The sequence below is a fragment of the Heterocephalus glaber genome, unplaced genomic scaffold (assembly GCF_053883595.1).
Source record: "Heterocephalus glaber isolate CG9 unplaced genomic scaffold, H.glaber_assembly_v1.0 deba00001608, whole genome shotgun sequence".
Classification (NCBI taxonomy): domain Eukaryota; kingdom Metazoa; phylum Chordata; class Mammalia; order Rodentia; family Bathyergidae; genus Heterocephalus; species Heterocephalus glaber.
Window position 1 is genome coordinate 20,531,855 of NW_028258379.1, and position 27,257 is coordinate 20,559,111.

At 35.2% G+C, this 27,257-nt stretch overlaps 1 protein-coding gene across 14 annotated transcripts in view; it reads right to left on the reverse strand.

The window, feature by feature from the left end:
- Positions 1 to 27,257, reverse strand: part of Cep128 (centrosomal protein 128) — a 428,016-nt gene that overhangs the window by 266,306 nt on the left and 134,453 nt on the right. For all 14 annotated transcript variants that reach the window (XM_021245525.2, XM_087195433.1, XM_087195432.1 and 11 more), the window contains 3 exons: positions 23,923 to 24,273; positions 10,677 to 11,327; positions 6,420 to 6,584 (listed from right to left, as the gene is read on the reverse strand). In XM_021245525.2, coding sequence (XP_021101184.2) covers positions 6,420 to 6,584; positions 10,677 to 11,327; positions 23,923 to 24,273 — 1,167 coding nt within the window. The remainder of the gene's footprint in view (positions 1 to 6,419; positions 6,585 to 10,676; positions 11,328 to 23,922; positions 24,274 to 27,257) is intronic.

Sequence of the window (27,257 nt, forward strand, 5' to 3'; positions counted from 1 at the left end):
TAAATCAAGAATAAAATAAAAGACAGAGAGTAAGAAAAGGGGGAACAGATCTTTTGAAAAAGGGGGAACCAAGAGATGGAAGGAGGGGAGAGGCCAAGAGGATGAAAAAGAATGAAGATGTGTTATGTATACGGACCTATTCCCCACAAGGAATGTAATCATAATGTTCTACAAGGATGTACCAATAAAATATAAAAAATAAAAATACTATATGATAAAAAATAAATATATTTGCTTTCAGATTAGTATGTGGTAGCTACAGCTTTATGCTATTCATATGATGTAAAATACATAAAGTTTACAAATAAACTACCAAAGAAAGAATACTATCTGCCTAAAAATGGCCTAGAGTAATTAATAAATAAATGTTAGAAGTTAATAGCTCATTTGCTTCTACTTTTTCTCCTTTTTCTAGAAAAATGTGAAATCAGAGAACTCCGCCAGCTATACTCAAATAGATTAGTCAAAAGCTGAGCAAATGTGACTCTGCAAATTAGTGACTATTTTATAAACAGACATCCGACAATCATATATATTGTCAAAAAGGAGCAATCCTAAACAGATGGTCACATTAGAATCAAAACATAATTTTTTGTAATTGACAGACAACAATGTAGGTTTTGTTGTGTACAACATGATGTTTTGAATTATATATGTTGTAGAATGATTAAGTCTAGATAATTAACAAATGTATTCCTTCACGTGGTTATCAGTTTTGTAGTGAAAGCACTTAATATCCAATCTCTTAATAGTTCCCAAACACAAAATTTTAAAACTCTGATTCATTTTTTCTTCTTACTGACACGTTTTTTGTGAAAAGTGCAAATTTCAATTATATTCTTCTAACAAAATCATTGATTTCTATTCCAAAATGTACTAGACAAAAATAAGAGTATATGGCAGTTAGTTGAACATAATAACCCTAAATTTAGATTCAATGCTAAGAGTTTAATGCAAAGACAGAAAAGTGAATCATTTTGGTGACAATAAATAAAGGCAAAAAGTATAAAGAATTGTTTCTACCATATTTCTATGTAATTCTGGGCAAGTCACTATATTTTCTCAATTTGAGAGTCCACCATCTCAAAATGTAGGCATCATGCTTATACTTGCAAATTTGAATTATAATTACCATTTCTTAAAGATCCACATTTTATATTTAAAAAGTTCTTCCAGTGTTTTTGTTTAATATAAAAATAGGTTTAAGATATGCTATATGGTTTCACTCAAATGATGTATATAAAGCATTTCAGGGTTAGGAATAAAAATGTATCACTATGAATCTTTATCTATTCAACTATTCAGTTCCTATGTACTGTGACAGCCTTAAATATCTCACAGTTGGTGGTGTTAAGGTATCTCCTACTTGTTTCATCAAAGTTATTTTCATCTTCATAAAGAACTAATAACAGAATGTAAGGTCCCCTAAAGATAACTAAATATAACCATTGAAATAAGAAAGTACTAAGTTAGATAAGTGAGGAGCTCAGAAAACCTACAAAATCTATGTACTACCCAGAAATGGGTCCTACTGATTCTGACATAATAGAAATAGTAAGATCCACAACCCTGAGTCCTATTTCCATTTCCACCAAAGGACAGCTGTAGTTCTTGAGCAAGTCAATTAATTCTTTGGGCCAGAACCTCATCTGTAAAATACTGGGAGTTCATGATTAAGGTTCTTTTATGCTTTATAATTACACTGATGTCAAATGTTTTGGGCAATATCATTTTTGCTTCAATAGTCTAGTGCTACCTTGTAAACTCTGAAATAATGCTTAGCAAACAAAATATTATGAGTGTAGGACTAAAGAAAATAACCTCAGAATATTTCTATCACTATTTCTTCATTCACTACTTTCTCATTTCTTATATCTGCACAAAATACTATATGTATTATTTGATAGTACTGTCATATTTATAAAACCTAAGAAAAAAAGAATACATGTAGTATGAACAGAATAATCTAAAAATAAGTTTTCCTAATTTTAGGCACAAGCTATTTCTAAAATATTATGCAAACCAGGCATGGTGGCACATGCCTATAATCCCAGCAGCACTCAGGAGGCTGAGGCAGGAGGATCATTGTGAGTTCAACACCACCCAGGGGTATATAGTGAATTCGAAGGCCAGTCTGAACTACTTAGTGGGACCCTGTCTCAAAAAACCAAAATAATTAAATAAAATAAAATATTATGCAAATATATTCAAAACTAAAAACAATCTTTTAATACATTTACTACAAAATTACTGTACTTGAAACCTCTATAAAGATAGTCAGTGTCATTTATAAGACCCTATCTGTTTGAATATAATTTTTTAATTAGATCAGGTAAAGATTTGTATAAATTAAACATTTAAAACCTTTGCAATATAAACATTAATGCTTGTTAAGAAAAAACTGATTTGTCCACTACTCTTGTTGATTCACATATGCCACTGAAACCGATAAAGATGTTTATGACAGAATAAACAGTATTATGAGATTCAAGGTAAATTCCAAGAGAATCAAAAGATTAATATCACTAGGATCCTTCCAAAGCAGAAAAAGGAATAAAATATTTTCCACTAAAATTTAAGCAAAAGGGATAATAAATTTTAATGATAACATAAATAGGAGAAATTTCACTCTATAACATTTCCAGAGAGCTTTTTAAGATCTTCATAATAGTCTTAAATGCGTATGTAAAAGTTCTGTAGATTGACTGCATTATACTTGTGTCTGTCATGAAAACTTAAAAATATTTGAGAAGCAAAATCAGATGTTAGAAAAAATATCATTTATTAATACTTCCCACCACTGAATACATGAGGAAAATATGCCAAAGATAGCTTTTCCACAATATACTAAGAGCAATCTTCCACCATCGATTAATGCTATCACTAATGCCAATGGTTTAGATGAATCTTTATGCAGTTTTAACATTTCTTAGTTTATCAAGTAATAACAGCATGATAAGAAACATAGACTAAACAAAGCACACAAATATAGAGCAAAACTTTTTGAAAACTGCATGTATTAGTAGCCTCAGTAGCATCATGTATTAATGTTGAGGATGGACAAGGAAGAACATCACTTTTAAGCAAATAAGAAAGGCTTCCCTTTTCAGTACAGCATAGCCACATTTTAAGTCCCCTTCAATCCATAAAGCTGCATTTATTAGGTTTATTACATTGTTTATATCATAATCTGCAAGCTAATAGTCACTGGGTTTCCTTCAATGAAAACACATTTTTGTTTTGTTTATCTTTTACCTAGTCTAGCGTGTGTGTGTGTGTTTGTGTGTGTGTGTGTCTACATACACATACCACTTTCTCTATAATCAATTATAAGTTACCTACTCTGTGTCAGGTTCTGTGCCTGACCTTAGAGATGGGCAAATAACCAAGATGTGATTCCTCTCCTTAAATCCTTAAATACCAAGCATAACTACAAAACTGCCCACTATTAGGCTTGGTTACCTTTATGCCTTCACTATCATCATTGAAGAATCTGCCAGTTCTTTCACAACAGTGCTTCTTTTGTTAACCATCTGTCTCAAAGGATTCAACATATTCTCCCTCTAATCTTTTCAAGCAAAATTCTGGGGCTTTTTCACCAGATGGGCCATATGATATTATTATTATTATTATTATTACTATTATTTAAGTGCAGCAAAGGCAGTCTGTCAGTATTTGATGTTTGATTGATTGAATTCTTGCTTGAACCATTAATCAGTAAATATTTATAAACACCACTATAGTAAAATAATGGCAGCTACCATTAACTGATATATTATATACCAAATATTGTACATAGCATTTTATATATATTCTCACATTTAATTCTACAAAGAAAGTTTCATTACAATATTTTAAGGATGATAAAACTGAGGCTTTGAGTTTTAAGTAACATAACTAAAGCCATAAAGAAAAGGATTCAAAATTGACATCTGCGTAGATAATAGTTACTTTTCATAAGGGACTTTGTACATAAATGGGTCTTGCAGATTACACACTATTTTGAAGGAGAAAGATCATCTTTTGTCTGCATCAGCACACACCAGTGGTGGCCAACCTATGGCACACATGCCGCACCTGGCTGGCTGTTATCATTGAAAGCTCTAAAAGGCTCACCATCACAGGCATCCACCATCAAAATTTCAATACAGGTTGAACACTGCTAATTGCTAATCCAAACATCCGAAATTCAAAAAAATTTTAGCACCAAGAGGATGTTACAATTGCAAACTCTACACCTGACCTCATGTAACAGTTTTCAACAAAAAACAGGCATAATAAAAATACTGTATAAAATTACCTTCAGGCTACGTGTAGAAGGTATATATACAACACAAAAGAATTTTGAGTTTAGACTTGGGTCTCATTGCCAAAATATTTCATTACGCATATGCAAATATTCCAAAATCTGAAAAACTCCAATATCTGAAGCACTTCTACTTTTAAGCATTTTGATAAAGGATACTCAACCATTTTCTACTGACTGAAAGGGTCAATTACAGATCCGGTTTTTATCCCCACCCTATTCTCAGGATCTAACACGATGTCAGCCACATAAGTGATGCTCAAGACAAGGCAGTGTAATAAAATCATTAACTCTTCAAATTCTGTTCTAAGGTGAATGTTCCATTTATAGCAATGTGTGGTGACACATGTATATCTGGAACATCACAAATAGGATCAGTGAAAAAACATTTATCTTAAGTAGATCAAGGTAATTATTAGATTTTTCAATAAATCAAATTTTTCAACACTATTTCTTAAAGGCAGGTAAGGAAATATAAAACATTTTAGCACAATTTCTAGTTAATATTTTAATTAGAGAAAAGTAGGAAAATTTAGCATCATCTCCACAGCAACTACATCCTGGCAACAGAAACCTTAAATTTGTACAAACATTAGATACAATCAAAACAAAGAATGACATAAAAACTAAATTACAGCTGTTGTTGGCAAGACTGTCGGCTGAAATTTAGCATGTTAAACATATTTAATCATAAATTCCAAGATACTTTATTTCCTTGGTTTAACAATTACTAGAGTTAATAAGTACATAAATACACACACACAAAAAACTTTACAAACGACATATAGAGGAAAGGTGAAAAAAAGCATTAAGAAAGTTTCTTTTTAAAAATTTATAGCAACAGCCCACTCAGTTCTTTCCTCATAGGTTTTAGGAATCCTCAACAAGTTTAGCATTCATTTTACCTCTGCCTACACCTTCTCCCATTATCCTACTTTCATGATCTTTTGGACATTAGAACTCTGTGACATTCCATTGCAAATTCTTTTCAGAAGTTAGTAGAAGCAAAATTTAAATACTGTCTTCTATTACTAGTTGACTTTGTGTCACAAGACAAGCTCAAAAGTAGTGACTTCTAAAAACCTTTGATATACTTCCCAAAATGCAGTAAGTGGCAGTCACTCAAAATAAATTTAGGTATCTACTGAAAGGAAAGCAGTGAGCAGGTGGGGATGTACAAAGTTACAACCTTCTTAACTTTCACTGTCCAAAATTATAAAAATGAGAATAGTATCAATTTCAAAAATTATTATGAGGATTAGCACACAACACACATAACCATTAAATACTTTAACTCTGAACCTTGTTTTCTTCATAGAGCAATGAAACCTAACAGCTACAGACTAAATATTTGTGACTTCCCCAAATTTCTGAATTGAAACCTAATCTCCAGTATGATCTATTTGGAGGGGGGTTCTTGGGAGGTGATTAGGTCATGAGGGGAAGCCTTCATCAGTGGGAATAGTGCCCAGATAAAGGAGGACCCAGAGAGCTCCCTTGGTCCTCCTGCAGTGTGAAGACACAGTGGAAGATGTGGTGGATAAACAAGAAAAGGTGCTCTCACCCCACACCAACTCTACCAGTGCTTAGATCTGGACTTCCTAGCCTCTTGAATCACAAGAAACCAATTTTTCTTGTTTTTCACCCATCCAGTCCACAGTATTTTGTGACAGCAGCTTAAAAAGACTAACACAAATAGTTGTGAGAATTAAATGAGTAAAAATATATCAATCAGTTGGCATAAATTCCTGACATAGAGTAAGTCCTCAATAAATCATCAATTCTTTCTTTTTTACTTTCCCTCTAAATTTCAATTTTAAGACATAGTAAAAACTTTAAAATCAAATCTACTAGAAAGTGAATGGTTGGCTAAAAAATAAAAATCACAGCATTGTAATAAACTATTTTTTCTGACAACCATATTACAACTATGATTTATTAATACAGAATATCTAAAATGTGTTCAAAAAGAAATTAAAATACTTTTTTTTTGGCAGTACTGGGAACTGAACTCATGTCTCATGATTGCTAGGCAAGTGCTCTACCACTGAGCTACATCCCCAGCCCAAAACAAGTCTTTTTAACATGAATTAGCACTCATTCATATTATTACCTTTTCTTCTAGTTTGTCTTTCAAACACTGATATTTTAGCTTCATTTTTTTGTTCTCATTTTCATTCTGGGTTAATTCCTCTGTCAGTCTTTCACATTGTGACTTCAATTTCTCCAGCTGACAACGATGGATTTTCACTATATTCTTATCTTCTAAGCTTTCTGCCTAAAATAAAGAAAAGAGAAAGTCCACTGGCTATAGCCAAACTATACCAAACTAATCACATTATATCAGTGTGAAAATACTTCCAGATTGTAGTTCTCTCAAAGCATTTTAATTTTTACATAAAAATAAAACAAAAAATGCTCTTTGTATTTATTCACTCAGCATGTATCAAGCACTTACCAAGTGACAAGCATTATGCTAGGGGCTGAAGATAATAGATATGAACAATAAAATAGAATCAACAGCCAATTTAACAACAATAAATGAGAAGAAGTATTTCAAAGTGGAGGCTGAGCATTTAGGCAATCAAAAGAAGAGAAACCAACTGCTGAAACAGGAAAGAGGTGTTAGACAAGTGTTCCAAAAGAGAAATTTTATGAGATGATACTGTTCACTGATCAGTTTCCTCATCTATAAAAGAAGCTTAACTTTCCTGTTCTTCCTAACTCCTAGATTTTAAGAAAGAATTATGTACTTTTGTACAATGTAATTATTGATACAATTATTATGGCACTAGAAAGATTATGAATTATAACAGCTAAGAAACTATAAACTTAATCTGAAACTGTTTCAGCATCAGTAGTGTGAAATAAAGTACCTTTTTAGTCATCTTTATTTAGATATAACTGAAATCAGGCTTAAAAAATAAACATTAGGAATAATCTACTCTGTATATGGAATTCAATAAAGACTTGCCAGGTATGCGAACTTAAAGAACTTTGAAATATCAACAATGTAAACACTGTATATCAGGTACTGCTAAGACATTCCATACAATTTTTCATTTCATCTTCAAAACAACTTAACCAGGAAAGCTATATTATTGTCTTACTGCCTCCTTTTTGAAACTGAAGCACAGGGAAGGTAATAATAACTTGCCCAAGGGTACATAATGAGTAAATGCAGAGTCAAGATTTGAACTTGGAAATTATAAGTATTTTCAACTACTCCATCACACTGCCCCTCAAAAGACACGTGTTTTAAAAACAAAACAGTTGAAATTTTCAATACTAACTGTCCACACCTACCAGTTACTAATACTCTGTAAAAAAACTGCATATAATCTGTTTAAAATATGTGTTTTAATGCCTAAAGTGTATCTGGTTGTTTTCTTTTTATAAGTTTATTATATGTGTTTAATTAGGTATGTAAGAACAGAACCATTGGGAACAACTTCCTGAAAGGAGGAACTTTAGTGAGTTTTACACACAATCTGTATTTTCTTTACTTCACAAAAGCCTTACCTAAGATCTGATGCCACTGTGAATTAACAAAGAAATTGATTTTTTTATGAGAAATCCTGTACTTGCAGTTCAAAAATAAATTTACAAAATAAAGTCTCTCATCAGGATAACTGCTCAATTACAAGTTTAAGCTTCAGTAAATGTTTTTACTTTTCTTTACCTCCTATAAAAAAAAGCCCAGATGGGGCCGAGGATTTAGCTCAGTGGTTCTGTGGCACCTCGCAAGTGCAAAGTCCCCAAGTTCAATCCCCGGTACCCAAAAACAAAGAAAAAAGCACAGATAAATGAGAGGCTTCTCCAGAAGGTCGGGGATGTACTGGAGCCAACTGACAGGGATGCCAGGAGCCAGTGTGCTCATCTCTTCCCAACTTCACCCCTGTCTCCTGCTGCCTTGTGTGAAATCAGCCAAGACGGGGACACTTACACCAATGTGTTTGGCAAATGCTACAACACAGGGTTTATTTCCCCAAAGAGCCTGCTTTTAAATATTGATCAGCATATCAATTCCTAATTTAACTAAGAACTTATTTACTTTTGTACTTTTTATTACTCTTACATTTCATTTTAGGGTTCGCAAAGGCTGTGTTTGCAACAACTCAGCAATATACAAGAACACTACTCTTCCCACTCTGTTGATAAGGCATGAAAAGGGGAAGTCATTTGACCAAGATCATTCAGCCGACAAATGGCAAAACTACACAACTCCATCCTGTACTTTTTGGTTCCAATAAGAGGCTACAAAATGATTTTGTTGAAGTTACAATAAAGTGATAGTCCAACATCCTGAAAATATTAATAAGAGGTATGGCATGTCAGTAAAATATTTTAAACTTAAATTTAAAAGTAGGTATGAGGGGCCGGGGATTTAGCTCAGTGGTTCTACCACCTGCCTCGCAAGCACAAGGTCCCGAGTTCAATCCCCAGTACCAATAAATAAATAAATAAATAAATAAATAAATAAAGGTAGGTAGGTATGAGAAAGGTAATTCTAGATGAAGGGGCAAATGTAACTAATTTGCATGGGAAAAAAACAGTTGGTGTATCAGAGCTTACTAAATTGAAAAAGTAATCAGGAAGCTGAAAGACACAAAAGTATAACGCTTGTAGAGCTACTCGCCTAAAACCCTGTTGTACGTAATTCAGTATACTAAATCTATGAGGATTTCTGCTATCAATTCTTTTTACTTAATATAAATAAATAAAAGTGTAGGATTACATTATTAAAACAGCATGAGGTGAGGATAGTTCCTTGAGTGTTAATTTACGTAGTTTAAAATGCAACTGCTGGCCCTGACAGTCCGCGGTTCTCCTTGTAGCTCCTGTGCTACTCTTTGCAGGAGATCAAAGTAATTCAGAATTTAGGCAGCTGACTACCTGGGTTCAAATTCTATATCTACCACTCTTCAGCAGTTAAGACTTTGGGCAAGTTATTTTACTACTTTGTATACCTCGATTACCTCAAGCTCTACAATCTGTACAAGTGATGTGAAGATTCAGTGAATAACAGGTAAAGTTGTAGTAGGGACTGACATAAAAGGTTGAAAACATATTTGCTAATAATAGCATTATTATCACAGCCAATCAAACAACAAGAGAGAGAGAAAGAGACAAAGAGAGAGAGAGATCTCAGTTCTTCATAACCCTAATTCTAGTTTTGTTTCTGTCCTCAGAAACTCTGAAGAACTAATATACCAAACTTAAACAACAGTAAAAATGTATATTTTTCACAATCTACCATCTCTGGGTTGTTATCTTACAGTTAATATCACATCATAGTTTATAATAAGAAGGCAGTATTATTTTTCTTAGTAGCATACAATAATGATGTACCATAAACCTGACGGTGTCCGAGATTCAGTAAAGGTCTTTTACCCTCCATTCTGATGTGCTTACCTAAGTTAATGACCCCAAATTCAAACTGACTATTTCCAGAAGACTAAAAAAGCCTGAAAAGAACCCATTAACCAGCTATAACATTCCATAAATACCAGCTATTTCAACATAATTTCATTTTGCAATGTATTTTTTGCATTTCGAAGTCTTTTGAAAAACAAACTACAATTCACTTTTAAAGATGTACCCATTCACTCAACTACTTAACAGATATTTACAAGTTTCCAGAAACTATTTAAGGCACTGGAGATATAGTTGTAAAGAAATTAGACTCAAATTCCAGTGTCCATAGAGTTTTCATTCTAATAAAGGGAGATTAAAAAATGAATAGTATGGGATCTATACTATATGATGATAAGTTTGATGGAGAAAAAATTAAGCAGGGAAGGATAGATCTGTCATGGTAAGAAATGATTGCCCTGCTTGAGGATAACACTAAAGCCATTACACCTTAGAAATACCTCCCCAAATGCAAGGTCTCAATCAGGCATTTACCCAGGTAACTTGGATTTGTAACAGAAGGGGTAAACCTCAAAACTTTGGGTTTACACAGCCTATAAGCTGATCCACTTTAGTTACCATACTAATAAGGACTGTGGTTACAGCCTCTATGGCCTTGACAAGTCTTTATCTTTTATATTTTAGGTCGTAAATACTGAATGAGGGCACATTTCAGGTCCAGAACTTACTGCCACCTCTACCTTTCCTGAACTCCCAAAACAGCTAAATGTTCCTTTTAAAGGGCTTCAATGCTGTAAAATAGGTGCTCCCAGGTGGCTGCTATAACTCATTTCAACCTGGTCGAACAGGCATGAATAAACCTCTTTATTGTTGGCTTTATCTTCTCTTCAGTGCTTGGGAATACAAAATGATCTCTAAAAGTTTATGCTTTATTAACTTCATGAGCCACCAGAAAAATTCCTTCGGTATCATCAAGGTAATTCAGCATAGGTACCTTCAGTGTCCTAATATGATTCTCTGCTTCACTCTTTTCTTTCTTAAAGTGCTTCATCAGCTCCTGAATATTTTGTTCATGTCTCATTTTCACACTCTGCAAAGATGATGTGAGATCTTCCAGCTCCCTCTGGTGAACATCTCGTTCCAGCTTTAGCTGCGTGATGACAGTAGCTGTTTCTTCATCCTTGGATTTTGCCTGGGCTGTGAGGTGAGAAAGATCCTTAAGCACCATTTTCTTGGCTCTCTCTTCTTCGGCCAATTTATTAGCAAGATCTGCTCGAATGGCACTTAAATCCTTGATAGACTCTTGCATCTCAAGAAATTTAGATTTGTCCTGAGCCTGGCTCTTCTTTAGTTCTCCAATTTCTTCCTCCAGGTGAGCTTTCTCAAATTTAATCTGGCTTTGAACCATATTCTGCTTTTTCAATTCACTCTCTAGTCTATGGATGGTATCTAGAGAATTCTTGACTTCTTGTTCAAGGTCAGCTTGATGAGACCTAATATCATTTAGTTTCTTCTCCTTAGAGTGAAGCTCTTCCTCTTGAAGAGCACGCTTAGTCAAGACATCACTCAATTCTTTTCGAAGATTCTCTATCTGTTGCAATGCCGTATAAAGTTGACTTTTCAAATCATCCTTTTCTTTTAGAATCTGAAGGGTTAAGAACATAAAGCAAAAAAATAAATTTACTGTAAAGTTCAACATAGATTCTGCCAGGTAACAAAATAAAGTTTAGTACATAAGGAAAAGAAAAATTAATGAAATAATACTCCTTTTTCCATTTTTGAAGAAAAGTGGAAAATATATAATTACACTGAAATAGTACAATACTGAAACATGTATTTTGCATTTTATTATCAATACATATCAATTTATGACTATAAGTAATCATTTAAATGTAAGAAAAAATTGAGGAAAGAAATGGGGAAAGAACTATCATAATTTACTAGAAGTTGAAATAATCAATTATTACCTAATAACAATGATGTGCATTTTAATGGCACACTTTTAAAAAAGCAGAAAACTTCAAACAAACATAGAAAATAATATAGGGGGGAAAAAAACAGCGAATAAATATATGAAAAAATGTTAAAAAAAAAAAAAGAAAATAATATAGGGAGACATACAGATAAAATCTAAGAAAGGTTATGATATAATAAGCTATTATTAATAAAATAACATCAGCATTGACTAGAAGCACCTCAATATACAACTAGGAGTTCTGAAGACCAACAAAGGTAGAAATGAGATTAAGACTGAACAGAATGGGAAAGTGCTCAAGAGAAAAGTAATGGGTGGGCAACTCACTTTCCGGTCCCCCTCTGTCTCTCTTAGACAGAAGAAGCTTTCTTTCTCTCAATAAATTTTTCCTATTTTTTTTTTTTCTGGTACCGGGGATTGAACTTGGGACCTTGCACTTGTGAGGCAGGCGGCGGAACTACTGAGCTAAATCCCCGGCCCAATTTTTCCTACTCTTAACCTCCACTGTTCCTAGAATTCATTCTTCCACTTCAGAGAACATGTACTCACGTTCTGGACATCTAGTAGTTTGGGAGGTACATCTCTTCCCCCTATATCATTTTGGAGGTCTTCCACCAAGATTACTGGATGGAGGTAAAAGTTTTGTTTCATAAGTTTTAACTTGGTCTTTTTGCTTCATAGACTTACTTTTCATTTCATAGGATCTGGCTATTTGTTTCACAGATTCTGGTTTTTGTTTCATAAATTCTGGCCTTTGTTTCAGCTTTTGTTTCAAAAGTGTCTTAATTTTAAGTTGTGTGTTTTAAATGTTTGTAAATTTCTTATTTTTCTTATGCATTGTCTTTTGTTAAAATTACATTTTATTCTTGTTTTGTATGTGCTTCATTTGGACTTAGTTGCTTAAAAATGTAAAATGGGTCTCTTATAAAATTGGCTCAGATAAAGACAGTTCAGACTTATATCTGTCCCTTATGGAATGCCAAACGGTGGTTACTCTGCCAGCTAGTAATTGCCCTTAGGGCAGCTGCCACTCTCCAAGCAGAGGACAGGTTTCTACAATTGCCCTCTGGTGAATCCCCACTCCCATTGACACCAATGGGGGGTGGAATGTTGACCAGATAGGCAATTGGGTTCCTTTCAGAGACAGATTTCTGATTGCGTGGAACAAGCAGAAACTGAGGTGACAACTGAGGGGTCAAGGCCAGGGCTACCCTCTGCCAGATACCCAAAGGTACCTCAGAAGAAACTAGCTCCTGACAGCCCATCTGGGTAATCAACAGAAAATCTCCACATCTTGTCCTTATCTGGACTCCTCAGTGAGGTGAAAGGGGAACTCTGTCAGTGATCATCAGAGTGATCTGAAACGATGCCATCAGAGCCCTTTCTTAAGCCTCTGTTAAGAGTTGAGCTACAGGTGTGGACTGCTTTCTCTATTAATAAGACCTCTAGACAAATGTACAAAACAAATCTTTGATAGAGTAAAAATACCTGAACCTTTTCTCCCACCTAGGCATGGTCTTCATCATTTATGCGTGTAGGGGAGAAAAATACCTTTTCTGATAGGTTATGGACTTTGGAACGCTGACTTTGGACTTACAAAATGCTGTATGGTAATTTTGGGGGATGTTTAACCAGCTTGAGCTTTATTTGCACTTTTTCCTCTCTGCTAGTGAGTTAAAAACTCCACTGAAACTTTTCTCCAACTTGTTGGGAGTTCATCTGAAAATCCCTTACAGTCAGATCACTCCTCCTTCCAGAAAGTCAGACTAAGGCAACTTGCAACAACTGTTTTGTCTTACACTAGGGAAAATAGCAATCAGTAACTTGCATTTGTGTTTTCACTCCTTAACTAGAATATGGGACTATCTTAGCCAGCCTTTCTCTTCATTCATGAGTGCATAGGAAGTTCATAAGAGTGCCTTTACTATGTAGACTGTGGCTACTAGGAGGACCTATGAGTTTCAAATACTTAGTGAATTTAAAATGAACCTTAAAGGAGTACCCTTGTCTTGCTAATAAAAGTTGCCTAAATGACTGGATAGATAACAGAAATTTCTCAGAGCTTTCCCTGCCCTACGGCCCAGGGCAGAATCTCTGAAGTACCACCTCTAGAGTCCATCTCTTTTGCAGGAAAAGTGCCCTAATTTGACTGTTGGCTTATTTCCCTCTCTCTCTTTCAAGGAACTAGATAGCAGTGGTTTAAATCTCTTGGTTTGCTAGCAACACTTCCCTCTCTAAACAGGATGGTTATGGCTGAAGTCAATTGTAACTTGTGCTTTAAGAGAACCTACTGGAGTAAGGATATGAGTTACCTAAAGAAGATAAGATCATGTGCTGGTAAAGGGTAGACAGTCCAGTCCTGTTTTATTTTCTGTTTCTCTCTTCAGAGGGTAGCTACGGACCATGGAGTGGTATAAACCTGGGGATGCCCTAGGGAGCACAGGAATCAAGCAGAAACTTATGGGATGCTATATTTGTTTGTCTTGTTTCAGATTAGGAACTCCATATCTGAAGCTCTTACTCCTTTAGAATATATTAAGGAGCAATTTAGTATTTCTCTACACCCACACGTGGTGTGCCTACCTCCTAAAGCCAAGTACACAGAGGAAAGTACTATGATGTTATCTCACAAATAGAATTATACTGTAAAAGAGAGAAGAAAACGGTCAAAATCATCTTATGTTGAGATTTTCTTTCCATTAAGAAGTAACTCTTGCTTGTGTTCAAATGCAAATGTGGGCCACAGAAAAATGAAAGACACCTCAGCCTTAAGGCATTCAGTACCTCTAAATCTGAGGCTACTCCTCCTCACCCTTTAGAACCTGAGAACAAAGTTTCCAAGACAACTTTAAGCCTTGACCACCAGGTGCAAGGGTGGAGTTTCTAGGCCAGCCATAATTAAAACCTCCATGAGGCTATATCCATCCTTAGCTAAGTTCAGATCCCTCAAAGACAATATCCCTTGCAGGAAGTAAATGGCAAATATGGGACTACCTGTGTTCATGTGTCTTTTTCTCTCAGTAATCTTGGGCAGATCAAATGAGACATAAAAGTTTTCATTCAGATAACCCTGATATGTACACTGAGGTCTTTAGAGGACTTACTCAGATGTATGGACTAGATTAGAAAAAAGTAATGTTGCTCTTAAATTAAACATTGATTTCTAATGAGAGACAAGTAGTATTAAAAGCTGCTACTACATATAGAGACAGATATTTTAATTTTGGAAGCTCAAAAAGACAGGCACCCAGGGGAACAACTGGTTTCTACTAGAACACAAGCAGTTCCTATACAAGACCCCCACTGGCCTGCCAATCAGATAGGAGATTAAATAGAAGACATTTTCAAGTGTGTACTCTTGAAGGTCTAAGGAACATGAGAAATAAGTCCTTCAATTATTTTAAATTGTCAACTATTTATCAGGAAAAATAAGACATCCCTACATCCCGATTTGATAAAAGGAAATACCATAGTTTCTCCCACATCACAGTCTTGCAATATGTAGATGGTATGCTGTTATGTGCCCCCTCAGAAAAGCTTTCTAGCCAAGACACCTGCTCTGCTGAATTTTCTAACAGACGGGTTATAATACTTATAGATCTAAGGCACAACTTTGCAGCCTTGAGTTAAAATATTTAGCCCTTATTATATCTAGGAGAACCCAAAGACTGGGGGAAGAAAGAATTTAACCAATTCTTTCCTTTCCACAACCCAAGACTCTAAAGCAGCTAAGGAGATTCCTGGAAATTGCAGGCTTTTGCGGCCTTCAGATAGCAGAATATAGTGAGATTGTGTGATCCCTCTATTAGCTTATAGAAAAACCCAAGAGACAGAAACCTGGGGACCTCATTCCCAGACTGCACTCTAGCAGTTCAAAGAAGCACTTCTAAGTGCCTAACTATGCGACACCATTTCAGTTTGTATGTTAATAAAAGGTGAGACATGGCTTTGGGAGTGTTTCTACAATACCAGGGAGCTGCTCAACAGCCTATAGGATATTTCAGTCATAAATTGGATATTATAGATTCAGAGTAATTCATTAAAAGGGTAAGCCCTAAACAATATAGTTAGAATACTTTCATTCTCTTTCAAGAGGCAAAAAGCAGCCATTTGGGTTCTTTGCTTATTGGTTTCATTTTTCTGCTTGGTAATGAAGTGGGAGTCAATCATAGCTTTTGTCTCTGGAGATATGTTTTCCTAAGGACTGCAGATCCACTCTGGAAAAGCTGATCTTAATTGTCCTTCTACACCTGAGATGGTTAAGATTTAGTTCTTGTACCATACTTAAAGGCACTCTTCTGTTCCTTCTCTACTGCCTTATTCCTGAGAAATAATGCAGTTTGATTCAAGGTACTTCCCTTTTCTGTGGCTGCTGGATTTCAAGACAAAGCTTCCAGAATGGTGAGTTTCCCCTCCCTGGAATCCTTCCAGAGTAAAGCTGACCTTCATTTTTCTCTGGGCCATATAGAAAACTGGTCTGGGTTTAATCCTGAAACTCTCAAAAGATAAATGTAAAAGTTTTAGTTCAGATTTATCTGTCCTTCAGCCCCCAGGCAAAACTAGAGAATGGTTTAAGAACAGCTAACCTGGCCCTGGCCACTTCCTTGCACCTCTTGTCAGCTGCCACTGGCACTGGATGAGATAAAGCCTAAGGGGCACCTTAGATTGGGCACAGAACAAGAGGGATAGACAGGGATGCCTTTTCTTTTGTTTCTTTCCAAAATGGGAAAAACTGTCATAGGTAGACATCTGCAGCACAGCAGGTTGCAGCCTTGGCAGGCCTTCTTCCCTCACTGTTTGAAATTCATACTTAGCTCCAAAGAGTGTCACCTAGTCTCTTCTACATGCAAATCTGGCCTGAGCAGACCCCACTGGAGATAGTTAAAATTACCTTTAATAGTCTGTCCCTTTAGAGGGAACAATTACATGTGGCTATCGAACAACTATGGTTATCAAATCAACAATGAGAAGCCTGTATAGCTGGGTATTCCAGTCAGATAAACCATCAGCTTAGGGCCCATCTTAAAATGGTCTTTGCTTTCACAGGTGTAGATTTTTACTCCTTTTGATTCTCATTACAAGAGATCTCTGTTAATTGATCTACAAAGTTCTGCCTAGTCTTATTTATAGTTATAAACCTAAAAATTATAAAAGTTATTATAATTCAACTTGGCCAGATACATCTGACTGCACTCTGGTTTACAAACAAGTTGTCTTATGTGTGTGTGTCTGTCTGTTCAATTTGTTACAACATGTACAGCTGTTACGTTTGAGCTTTTTTCTTTTGGCATTTTGGATTTTTTAAGATGTTTGCCTGTAACTCAAGTTAGCTTATAGATAAATGCAATTAAAGACATGCTTCCCCCAGGTTGCCAGATTATCCAAATAATGTCAACTGGTTTTACAAAAACAGTACATATTGTTGTCTATGTATAACTTGGAATCTTTCATTGGTCAAAATAATGTGTTAATTGTTATGATCTGGCTCTCACAGGTCATCTAAAAATTTGTTAAGATAATTAAAGACTCTTAGGCTTAGGAAATCAACAATGAGAAACCTGTATAGCTGGATATTCCAGTCAGATAAACCATCAGCTTAGGGCCCATCTTAAAACGGCCTTTGCTTTCACAGGTGTAGAAGATATTCACTCCTTTTTGAATAACGTGTTAATTGTTATGATCTGGCTCTCACAGGTCATCTAAATATTTGTTAAGATAATTAAAGACTCTTAGGCTTAGGAAAACTATAGGACAGGACTCCCCTTGGTAAATAAAGGAGTGGCTGCCTGGAAAAAATTTATTCTAGCCTTTGTTCACAAAGGGGATCCCAATAATTTCCATAGCCTTGTGGGAAATACATCACTAAACATATCATTGTGATAGGTATACACTCGTAATGGGCTGTTTTCTGTGCAAAAACAATAAGGTTTTATTTAAAATGTTCTTGATACAAAACAAATTAAATGACAAGGGGTTTCGTGTAACTGATATTCATTGTTATTTCATGGTATACTAAATATCATTCATGCCTTCTGGATGTACAGGTCTTCTAAGATATTGTTTATGGTAATGATCTTTTATGACTCAGGTATCTGCCTTTCTCTTACACTCCAGCTACTTGTGATAAGAGGTGCATGTCAAGCAAGCATGAGAAAAGCAGTCAAATAGTTATCTTAAAAACTTATGTGATGTATATGTGTCACCACACTTAGGGATGCTCAGTCACCAAACAGTTGAAACAATGTCACACTAAAATTAGAGGCTAGACATTTTGAACTCCTAAGGTACATTTATAGGCCAATACGTATGTTCTCTTTAGATGGCATCCTACTAAAGGATAACAAATAAGAGTTTTCTTTGTCATTTAATGTCTTGTGATCAATGGAGGTGTTTGATTGAAAGACTATTTCATACTAGGACATGTAAGTGTTACAAAGACAATTATCATGATTGTCATGCTAAAATACTATGTGTGGCTCTTGATCTTAAGTTTCTCTGTAATATATAACTGTTGTCTATTAACATTCTACAGGGATTCAACTACTAAAACAACCATGGTTGGTAAAAAATAACAGCCCTCTAACTGTGCTTTACACTTCAAACATGCTTGATTTCTTAACTATTATAATAGTTAAGCTCACTGCTCCTACTGAAATACTTATCTCACTGATCTTCTCTTCTGGGTGTTCAGCAACTAAAGTTTGGAGACCAAAACTAGAAAGGTAACTGGGATATGAGGACAGCCATTTGGCCCTGGCCCCTGAAGGTCAACAAAGAATCCAGGACATGAAGGAACCTTTTCTACAGGATCCTACATCTTTGGTAAATCACTCAACCTCCTGAGCAGGGAGATTGCTGGGCACCAGAGGACAAATGTACCATGTGCCAAAGGAGGGTCACCAAGAGGGAAAAATCTCCCACACTTTCACTAAAAGTAACAGGGTCAAGCAAGGCCATGACCCATCCTGAAGGCTGACACTGACAGAGGAGCTGAGAGGCTCTATGCATGGTTCTAAAGTAATACCTGAGGAGACTTAACTGACCTTGATAGAAAGCAAGAGATTCATACTGATTGACAAGCCTCACTTTAATTTGGTCTTAAACAGCCAGCGAAAAGAATAACCAAAAGAGGTATAAAATAATTCCACAGTAATAAAGCTAGATGTAAAAAGGGGCTCCAGTCACTGACCCCTTCTGGCAGTTTCTATCTCTACCAGTAGCTGACCATGATTATGGATCATTAGGAAAAAAACTATGGTAAAATCATAAGAGCTCAGCTAGAGTTTTATATTTCTTAGTGAAATTTTTTCTTCAAATTGTCTCTTCTTACAGCTGAAACTAGAGAAACTTATGACAAAGTATCAGACTTATAGATAACCTCTTATCAATAAAAGAATCTAAGAGTCAGTAGGTTACAATCACTATTTCAATTTCTAAGTGTGACTTTCTTTCCAACCTGCCCTTTCATTCTAGTGTGCTCATGCTTAGATTATGCTCTAATTTCTTAAAAGTTTTGTTTATTCTTGCCTAGAGGCTGCCAAACTCCAAGCAGTCATACAAATGGAACCAATGACAAATGTGCTAGACTTCTTTTACCGGGATCCACCAGATCGACCTTGTAAACAGCTCATAACTGCTAAACTATACAATATGACTTCTATGTTGGATTCTGAAGTCCCCTGGACCTTCTCCTTATCCTCTTTGTGGGAGGCTATTACTAGTTCCTCCCAGTGGAAACCCTTGTTGGCTATATTCATAGCAATCCTGCTGCCCTTATAATTTTGCCCATGTATTCTTAACTATTTCTTTGGCTTTGTCTCCTCCAGACTCAAAGCTATACAGCTACCAAGATGAAAATGCCTGGCACCCATCGAAGGCCTTTAGATAAACCCTCTGAGGAGTAACTCTAACTGCTGATCACAACTACAACCCTCTTTAGCCAGACGTAGCCAGACCAATCTTCACCCTTTGCCCCCTCACAGCAGTTAGGGGTACTTCTTCAGAGGGGGGAATAGTGCAGATAAGAAAGTTAATTAGATATCTTGTAGACAGTTAGACAGGGCCAGCCCACAGGTGCCAACATGAAGGAGAGTGAAGACACATTCACAGAAGGCCAGCATTGTAAAAGGAGAGAAATTAGCACACTCATGTAGGATCAATAACAGTGATTAATATTCCAAACAGGTATCAATCATGTGGGTAGGAGGCCAAAGTCTTAATCCAGCCTCTCCAGAAAATATCCCTGACCCACCCTTACTGAAAATCCTTGTAAGCGTGCTACGTGACTTGCTCCCCCATTTGATCCCCATTTAATCAATATTACCTGGGTGACTATACTTGTAATCTTATTGGTTGGTCATGGTTTTGTCCCACCTCATGCCCACCTTGTAAAATTCCACTGGGTCTTATAGTTTTGTCCCACTTTGTACCCACCTCACTACATGGCTGCTTGTATAAAACATCTTTGAAGTGTGGGGTGGGCAGGCAACCCACTTTCCGGCCCCCTTTCTGTCTCTCGTAGACAGAAGCTTTCTTTCTCTCAATAAATTTTTCCTATTCTTAAAAAAAAAAAAAAAAAAAGAAAAAGAAAAACAGAAAAGTAATGGGCATTTATCACATTCTGCCAGGTTTGCTAAAGGTCAGCGATTACACTGAGTAGCAAAGACCAAGAACTAACCATCACAGTCCCTACACCACCCAATCATTGCACATGAAAAAGTGGGCAGCCAATGGAGCCAGGATTATTTCCTGTACAACACTGGCACAGGACAATCTCCATACATGCTTACTGATACTCACACATCTTGAAACTGAAGGTGGTAGTGAGTCTAGCTTTCAATTAGTCCAATCTGATGGGGAAAAAAAATGAATGTAAAAAATGGCTGATCAACCAGAGGAACGGAGAAAGATCAAAATCAGGTGTTAATGCTCAAAAAAAGGAAAAGGAAATAAAGTATTTGAAAGATATGAAACAGATTTGGGAACTGAAGATTTGAACATAGAACAATTACAGATGAAGAAAAATCTTAATCTTACAGATGAAGAAAAATCTTAACTAGTTGAGAATGTAGAGTGATTTGTAGGGCCTTGTAAAAGAGGAAATTTGTAAAGAATAAACATACATAACCAATTAGTTACTGACTTAAACACTGAAATTAATAAAGATGATGGAAAGAATTATGTGTAATGAAACAGGCTACCAAAATCCCTGAAAAACTTGGAGACATAATGAGAGAGGGGAAAAAACTAGCACTGAGGAACAAGAATGGGAAAAGAATATTCCAGCCAGGAATATTCATTCAGAATATTCAGAAAAAAGAAGCAAATGGAAACATTACAGACCAGTGATGGTGAACCTGTTAGAGTTTTCAATGATACAAACAGCCTGCTTTGGCACACATGTCATAGGTTTGCCACCACTTTGAAAGATAGCCTGAAAATGGTCCTGTAAAAACAGAAGAATGATACTGACTAAAAACATGGCATTCAGAAGAACAAGAGACAACTCCTCAAAAGCTTGACCACAAAATATGCACTGTTTTTTTCATTTCACTAAAAGGTAAATGGAAGAATTTTTTAAAGTTATATTTCTGCATGTTAAAAAATGCAGAAAACACCAGTTTTCTGGACTTTTTTGAATTGCATATGCTAGGATGGCATACATATTCTTTAAAAAGTGATACACTTATCCTTGATCCTTTTCTCTTTAAACTATTTTAAAAATTCAGATTTTATAAGACAGCATATATTACATATAACTATTTCTTTCTCAGCAGGAGGGAAGTACACAGAAGGAAAAGATGGCAATTTAAGATTCTTAAAGTCAAACACTATTAAGCACAAAGCTCAATATATGGGCAAGCCAGTAATTTTGGCAATTCAGCAGGAAAAAAAAGCAGAAAAGAAAACCTGCGAAAATATTGTCCACTTAAAAAAACCAATATGAAAGAACTTAGAAACATCCAGAAAAGCACATACTAAGATCAGAGTCAAAGTTCAGATTTTTCCCTTTTTCATTTTCACACTACATATAAAAACCAGTGATTTCATACAGCACTTTAAAAAATTTGTAACTGATAAGTAGGTTATTTGTATCTATACAGTTTTAGTCTCTCAGTATGTGTACATCTAAATATCCCAAAAGTATATCACAATTCCCTGACGAAAATATATATGTTATTGCCTTTTACGGGAAAAATAAACCCTGACCTGTTTTTTCTGCAATAATGTGCTATTCATCTGATACTACATATCCTTCAGTAATGAAGTAGTTTTGCAACACCTTACCAAGAGTCCAGAAATGTATACAGTAAGAATAGAAAAACATGAGAGCAACCTTTAAGAGAATAAAAGCATTTAGCTTTTATATGTATTTTTTTAAGTGGCAAATATTAACGCAGAAATAAATTACGTTAGAAACAGAAATGGATATAGGCACAGAGCCATTTTACAAATACAAAGATTATCTCCTTTGACTAGATAAACACAGGTCAGGAAGGCTATTACTAATACTATGTTCTTTAAACAGCAGGATGTTCTATTTATAAACTAGTACCATTTTTATTTTAATACTGTATACATTTCCACATATGCCCTGAAATCACTTTTTGAAACTAGTTAGCTAAAAACAAAAAGGGAGTAGACTATATTATTTTTGTCTCAAAGTGACTTGATAATTTTATTAAAAATCAAATATTTCTTATATGTAAGATATTTTTTAAAAAATTGTTTAGCATGTATTTCCACATGACAGATTTATCAGATACCTCCATTTGTAGTGAAACAAATCTTACTCTTTCTTCCTTGATTAACCATTGCTCTAACTGCGACATGCTGCATCAATTTTTAAGGCTTTTAAAGGAGAAATTACAATGCCTGCTGTGATAATTGTGATACCATCTTAACTGTGGCAATCACTTTAAAACTACTTCTTTGCCTATCATTAGCAATGCTAAATGATAAAAATAATTATATCAGGAGTATTCTGGGAAATGATTGTTTAACAATTTTTAATATTCTGAAAACTCACTCTAGAAAACTCTCAGCAACATGCTGCATGATTTGGGATATTGCCTGATGACACGCACCCTTCTAAATTTCCTCTAATTAAGTAAAATTCCCAAAGGCTTCTCAATCGTTCTCATCAACCACTCTTTTGCTAGTTACTTCCCTTATCATCAGAGTCAATAAACTAGTTGCCAGATCAGGCTGACAAGGGATTAATCAAGATAGAATATTTTCTAGGATCAAGTCCAGCAAGATTCAAGTCTGAAAGCTTTAAACCACTTTACTACATGGCAGCCAGCCATTCCCTATGTCAGATGTGTGAAAATGAAGAGCACTCCACAGTTGAGTACAAAGTGCTCACTTCCTTCATGTTCTATACATCTGAGAAATTCATATGTAAAAGATAAAGCATCTTCTCTGAGACACCTCATCTGAAAAAGCGTCAGTTGCCCTGAAGTGCCATCAGTTGATTTTCTAAATGTAACATAAATACATAAACATGTATAACATAAATACCCTACATTTGTAAAATATAAATCTCACATTTTGTTTTCTTTTAAAAGTCAACTTATTCAAACGATTACTCTTCGGGAATTTAAGAGTTCTTGGCAAGTGACAAATGACAAAGCACAAATGATAAACCAAGACTAAACAAGGACAAAAAATCAATATCAACTTTCCTGCTTTTTATCTTATGAGCATCTAGGTTTAATTCTTCTCAAAGATATGGTGGAGAATCAACATAAGAACAGCAAATCCATTTAAACTAACTGATTATACAGAAGAAAAGATGATGTGAAATAAGTATATGCTTTTTTGTTGCTATTAAAAGGGCACAAGAGCAAAGTCTTGAAGAGACTTGTTATGTGATAAAACTAATCAGTGAGACTGTTAATGTCACTCATTTAATTACACATAGTTACTGCCAGTAAAATATAGCGCAATAGTGACTAATGCTTTTTGGGGAGCGGGGGTACTGATTCAACTAAGGAATATAAAGCTAAACTGGGGCAGTGGGAAGACCTATTTTAAGGGTCAACTCTGTAAACTTCTGGAATGTTAAACTATTAAAAAAAGTTTAAAAAAATAAGAAACTAAGTAACTTTTTACCTTGAAATACCCAAACATAAAAGGCTCTTCTTTCAAGGACATATTGATAGATTTAATGCATAGCATGGTACTCAAGTTTGTTGAAAGGATGGATGAATGAATAGCTAGATGCAGTAAAAATCATTCCTTAGGAATTTGGTTCTTATACCTGATTATTCTTTTCTGTCAGTTGATCAAGAGTTTCAGATTGTTTCTCCAGTGCTCGCTCTAATTTTTTATACTTAAGCTTCCATTGCCTAATGGACTCTTGAGCTTTTGTTTTCAGGTCTTCTCTCCTCTTTTCTGCCTCCTCTCTCAGGACCTCTGACTGCTGCAACTCACTAAGGTACTGCTCAGCCTGCTTGGTAGCATCCTCTGCATGGTGAGTCAGCTCTGAGATCTGGAGGTCAGCGTGCTTACGGTCAGACTCACATGCGTCAAAGTGGTTTTGAATTTCTTTGAGTTTATCCAACATCTGTAGTTGTTGTTTTTCCCTGTTCTCCAGTTCACACATTAAAGTCTAGGAATAAAACACACAAAACATTAAAAATAAATTAAATAAGATGTCAAAACTGAATGTGCAACAGGTCATCAAATATGAATCGCTAATGCTATTGAAATGGAAACCATCAGTATTAAATGTTGCTAACAATCATGCTAGAAAATCTGAGTATTTCACAATCACATCAATATTTTTGTATATTTCACAATCACATTAGTGTATTTCTGTGTATTTCACAATCACATTAGTAAACAACAATTTTTATAGAAATATTACCTCTCTTTTATGCTATTATCCAAAAGGGAAAATGCATATATTTTCCATTGTCACTAAAATAAAAGGCATTGTTGAGAAAAACAATGCATTATTTTAGTAAAAATCTAGGGCTTTGCTCAACTAAAGAAATGTCAGTTATTTAGAATATGTCAGATTATTAGAAAACCATTAGAAGGAATATAACATTTCATTCTCTGACAGCACAGAAAATTTTACTGCGATAAAATAAAAATCAGTAACAATAAAATGGGCATGAATGACAGAGACATCAGTATAGATAATACTATATTTAAAAGTTAATTTGAAAGATTCCCAGTAAAATGTTCATAAACAGATTATTTCTGGCTAAACTGATATAATGTTGTAAATTGAAACACTAATCTCAAGCTGTCATGAACCACTACAGTAAATAAAGATTTTTAAATAAACTTAATTTATGAAGAATATTTTCCAATTAAGAAAAAAATCTTAAAGTCTCACTTTCCTAAAATATGGGCAGTCTTTAATATATTAGAAATTATACTAAACATTATGATTAATACATATATATATATTTTTTGGTACCGGGGATCGAACTCAGGTCCTTCCACTTGTGAGGCAGGCAGCAGAACCACTGAGCTAAATCCCCAGCCCTGATTAATACATATTTTAATATGAGAACAATATTTAAATTAAAAAAACAAAAGAATATTGCTTTTAAACAAGAGAATGTTACAGCCATTAACATTAATCCACTTATAAACTTTGTAAGAAAGTGCCAAATTAAGAAATTAAGCACTTACTATGTGTCACATAAGCTATCCCTGCTGACCCTTTGTTTCCAAATACCTAGGATTAATACAAGTGACATAAAAAGGTCGTGTGTCCAAATAAGAAAGGGCTAAGAAGGGAAGAAAGACACTGTGAGCTGGATAAACATTAAGTGTCTGTCTTGTACTAAACCACTGATAATTGAACAGACTAAAAACATTCACAAAGTTCTTCTAGCCCCAACAGCAGATTTTTTAGGTCTCAATTCCAATAGCCATGATAAGTGGCTCAAATAAAGTTAAATATAATTTCCCCTTGATTAAAGTCAGTTTGACATTAAGCCAAAAAATCTTTTAATAATAATGCCTTGAAAACATTTATTTTCTGAACAAGTTTGCATGTGCTCAGTTTGCTAAATTCAATGCAAACAAAACAGTAAACAGAACTGTGTACTTGTTTGTATGGAAAATTCCAAAAAACAGAAAACCCTACTGACTGTGATGCACTTTTGCCATTATTCTAACAGTTTTACTGATATTCTATCAATTTTATTAATGAGAGGCAACCAAGTGATTCCACCCAAAAGAGAAGTGGAACTGATTTTTTTCATTTTTGGAACAAATACATGGAACAAAGGTGATTATACCTACTATGGGTCACACACATGATTTATAGAAAAATTAATTAGGCCTGGCTTCAATAAACTAACTGGGGAGGTATTTATACTAACAGTTAATTACAACAGCACATAGTACTAAATGCTAAAACGTGATGGAAAGTTACCTGAAAAGGTCTGTATTTTACAGTGTGACTAGAGAGGGTCTCTCTTAGGTAGTGATGTATATGCTGAAATCTAAATGACAAATAGAGCTCGCAATAATAACTACAACTACTACTGAAATTTACTGAGCACTTGGCTTGTGCCAGAGATTGAACAAATACCTTCTATGATCTGCCTCATTCAATCCCATTGCAAGACTAAAGTTAAGGTGTTACTCTCATGCGCATTTTGGTTATAAGGAACCAATGCTGGTAAAGTTAAAAACTTGGCCCAAGAAAGCATGAAAACTAACAAAGCCATGGGGATTTGCACCCAGCTAACCTGACTCCAGAAAACATGTTTTCAACCCTCTGGTAAACGTCCTGATTCTCAGTTGACCCTGACTCCATGCCACCTTGGGCACCACTCCAAGGATTCCATCTTGATGTTTTTATCAGAATTGCCACCTTTACGGTAAAGGTCCCTCTCTCAGCCCCCAGCCACCACATCAGGCCTTATCTACCAATCTAACCAGTCCTTTTACTGTCCCACTACTGCTAACTCTGTTTTTTATTGTTAGAGATGACCACTCTCTTGACATTTCTTCTGCTTCTTTAAATCCTAGAGTCTCTATCCTAACCTCCATATTCTTTTACTTCAGACGCACTCTTGCTTATGCTTCAAACTCCTTTACAAAACTGGTCAACCACTGAAATTTAACAACAAAGTCATCAATTCTAGATGAACTAAAAAATTTTCAAATTCCTATCTCAGGTTCCTCAGCCTTCCAGGGAAAATCCACATAGAAGGATCAGTCGATGTGACTGCACCTTGAAAGCCAGCTTACCGGCAACCAGAAATTCTTCCACAAGTCTCTACCCAGTTCACAAAATGGTCATTCCAAAAAGTCTCATGTTGTACTCCACCATCTTTTCTTTCACTTTTAGTAATTTAGTATAGCTCCTCCTTCGGGGAAAAACTGAGGCAATTAACGCAAGGTGCCTCAAAAATGTTCTAGTGATATCATTCTGAAACTGACCAATGTCTAATCTTCTTGCTCTCCTGGCTCTGGGGAAGAGAGCTCTTTTCTCTTTACACAAACTAGCCTATCTTTGGCATGTCATTCCGTATCTGTCTGGAACTTCACTGTATCAATCCTGTCTTCTCTTCTACCTCCTAACCTCTTTCCCTACTGGATCATTTTACTCATTTCTCC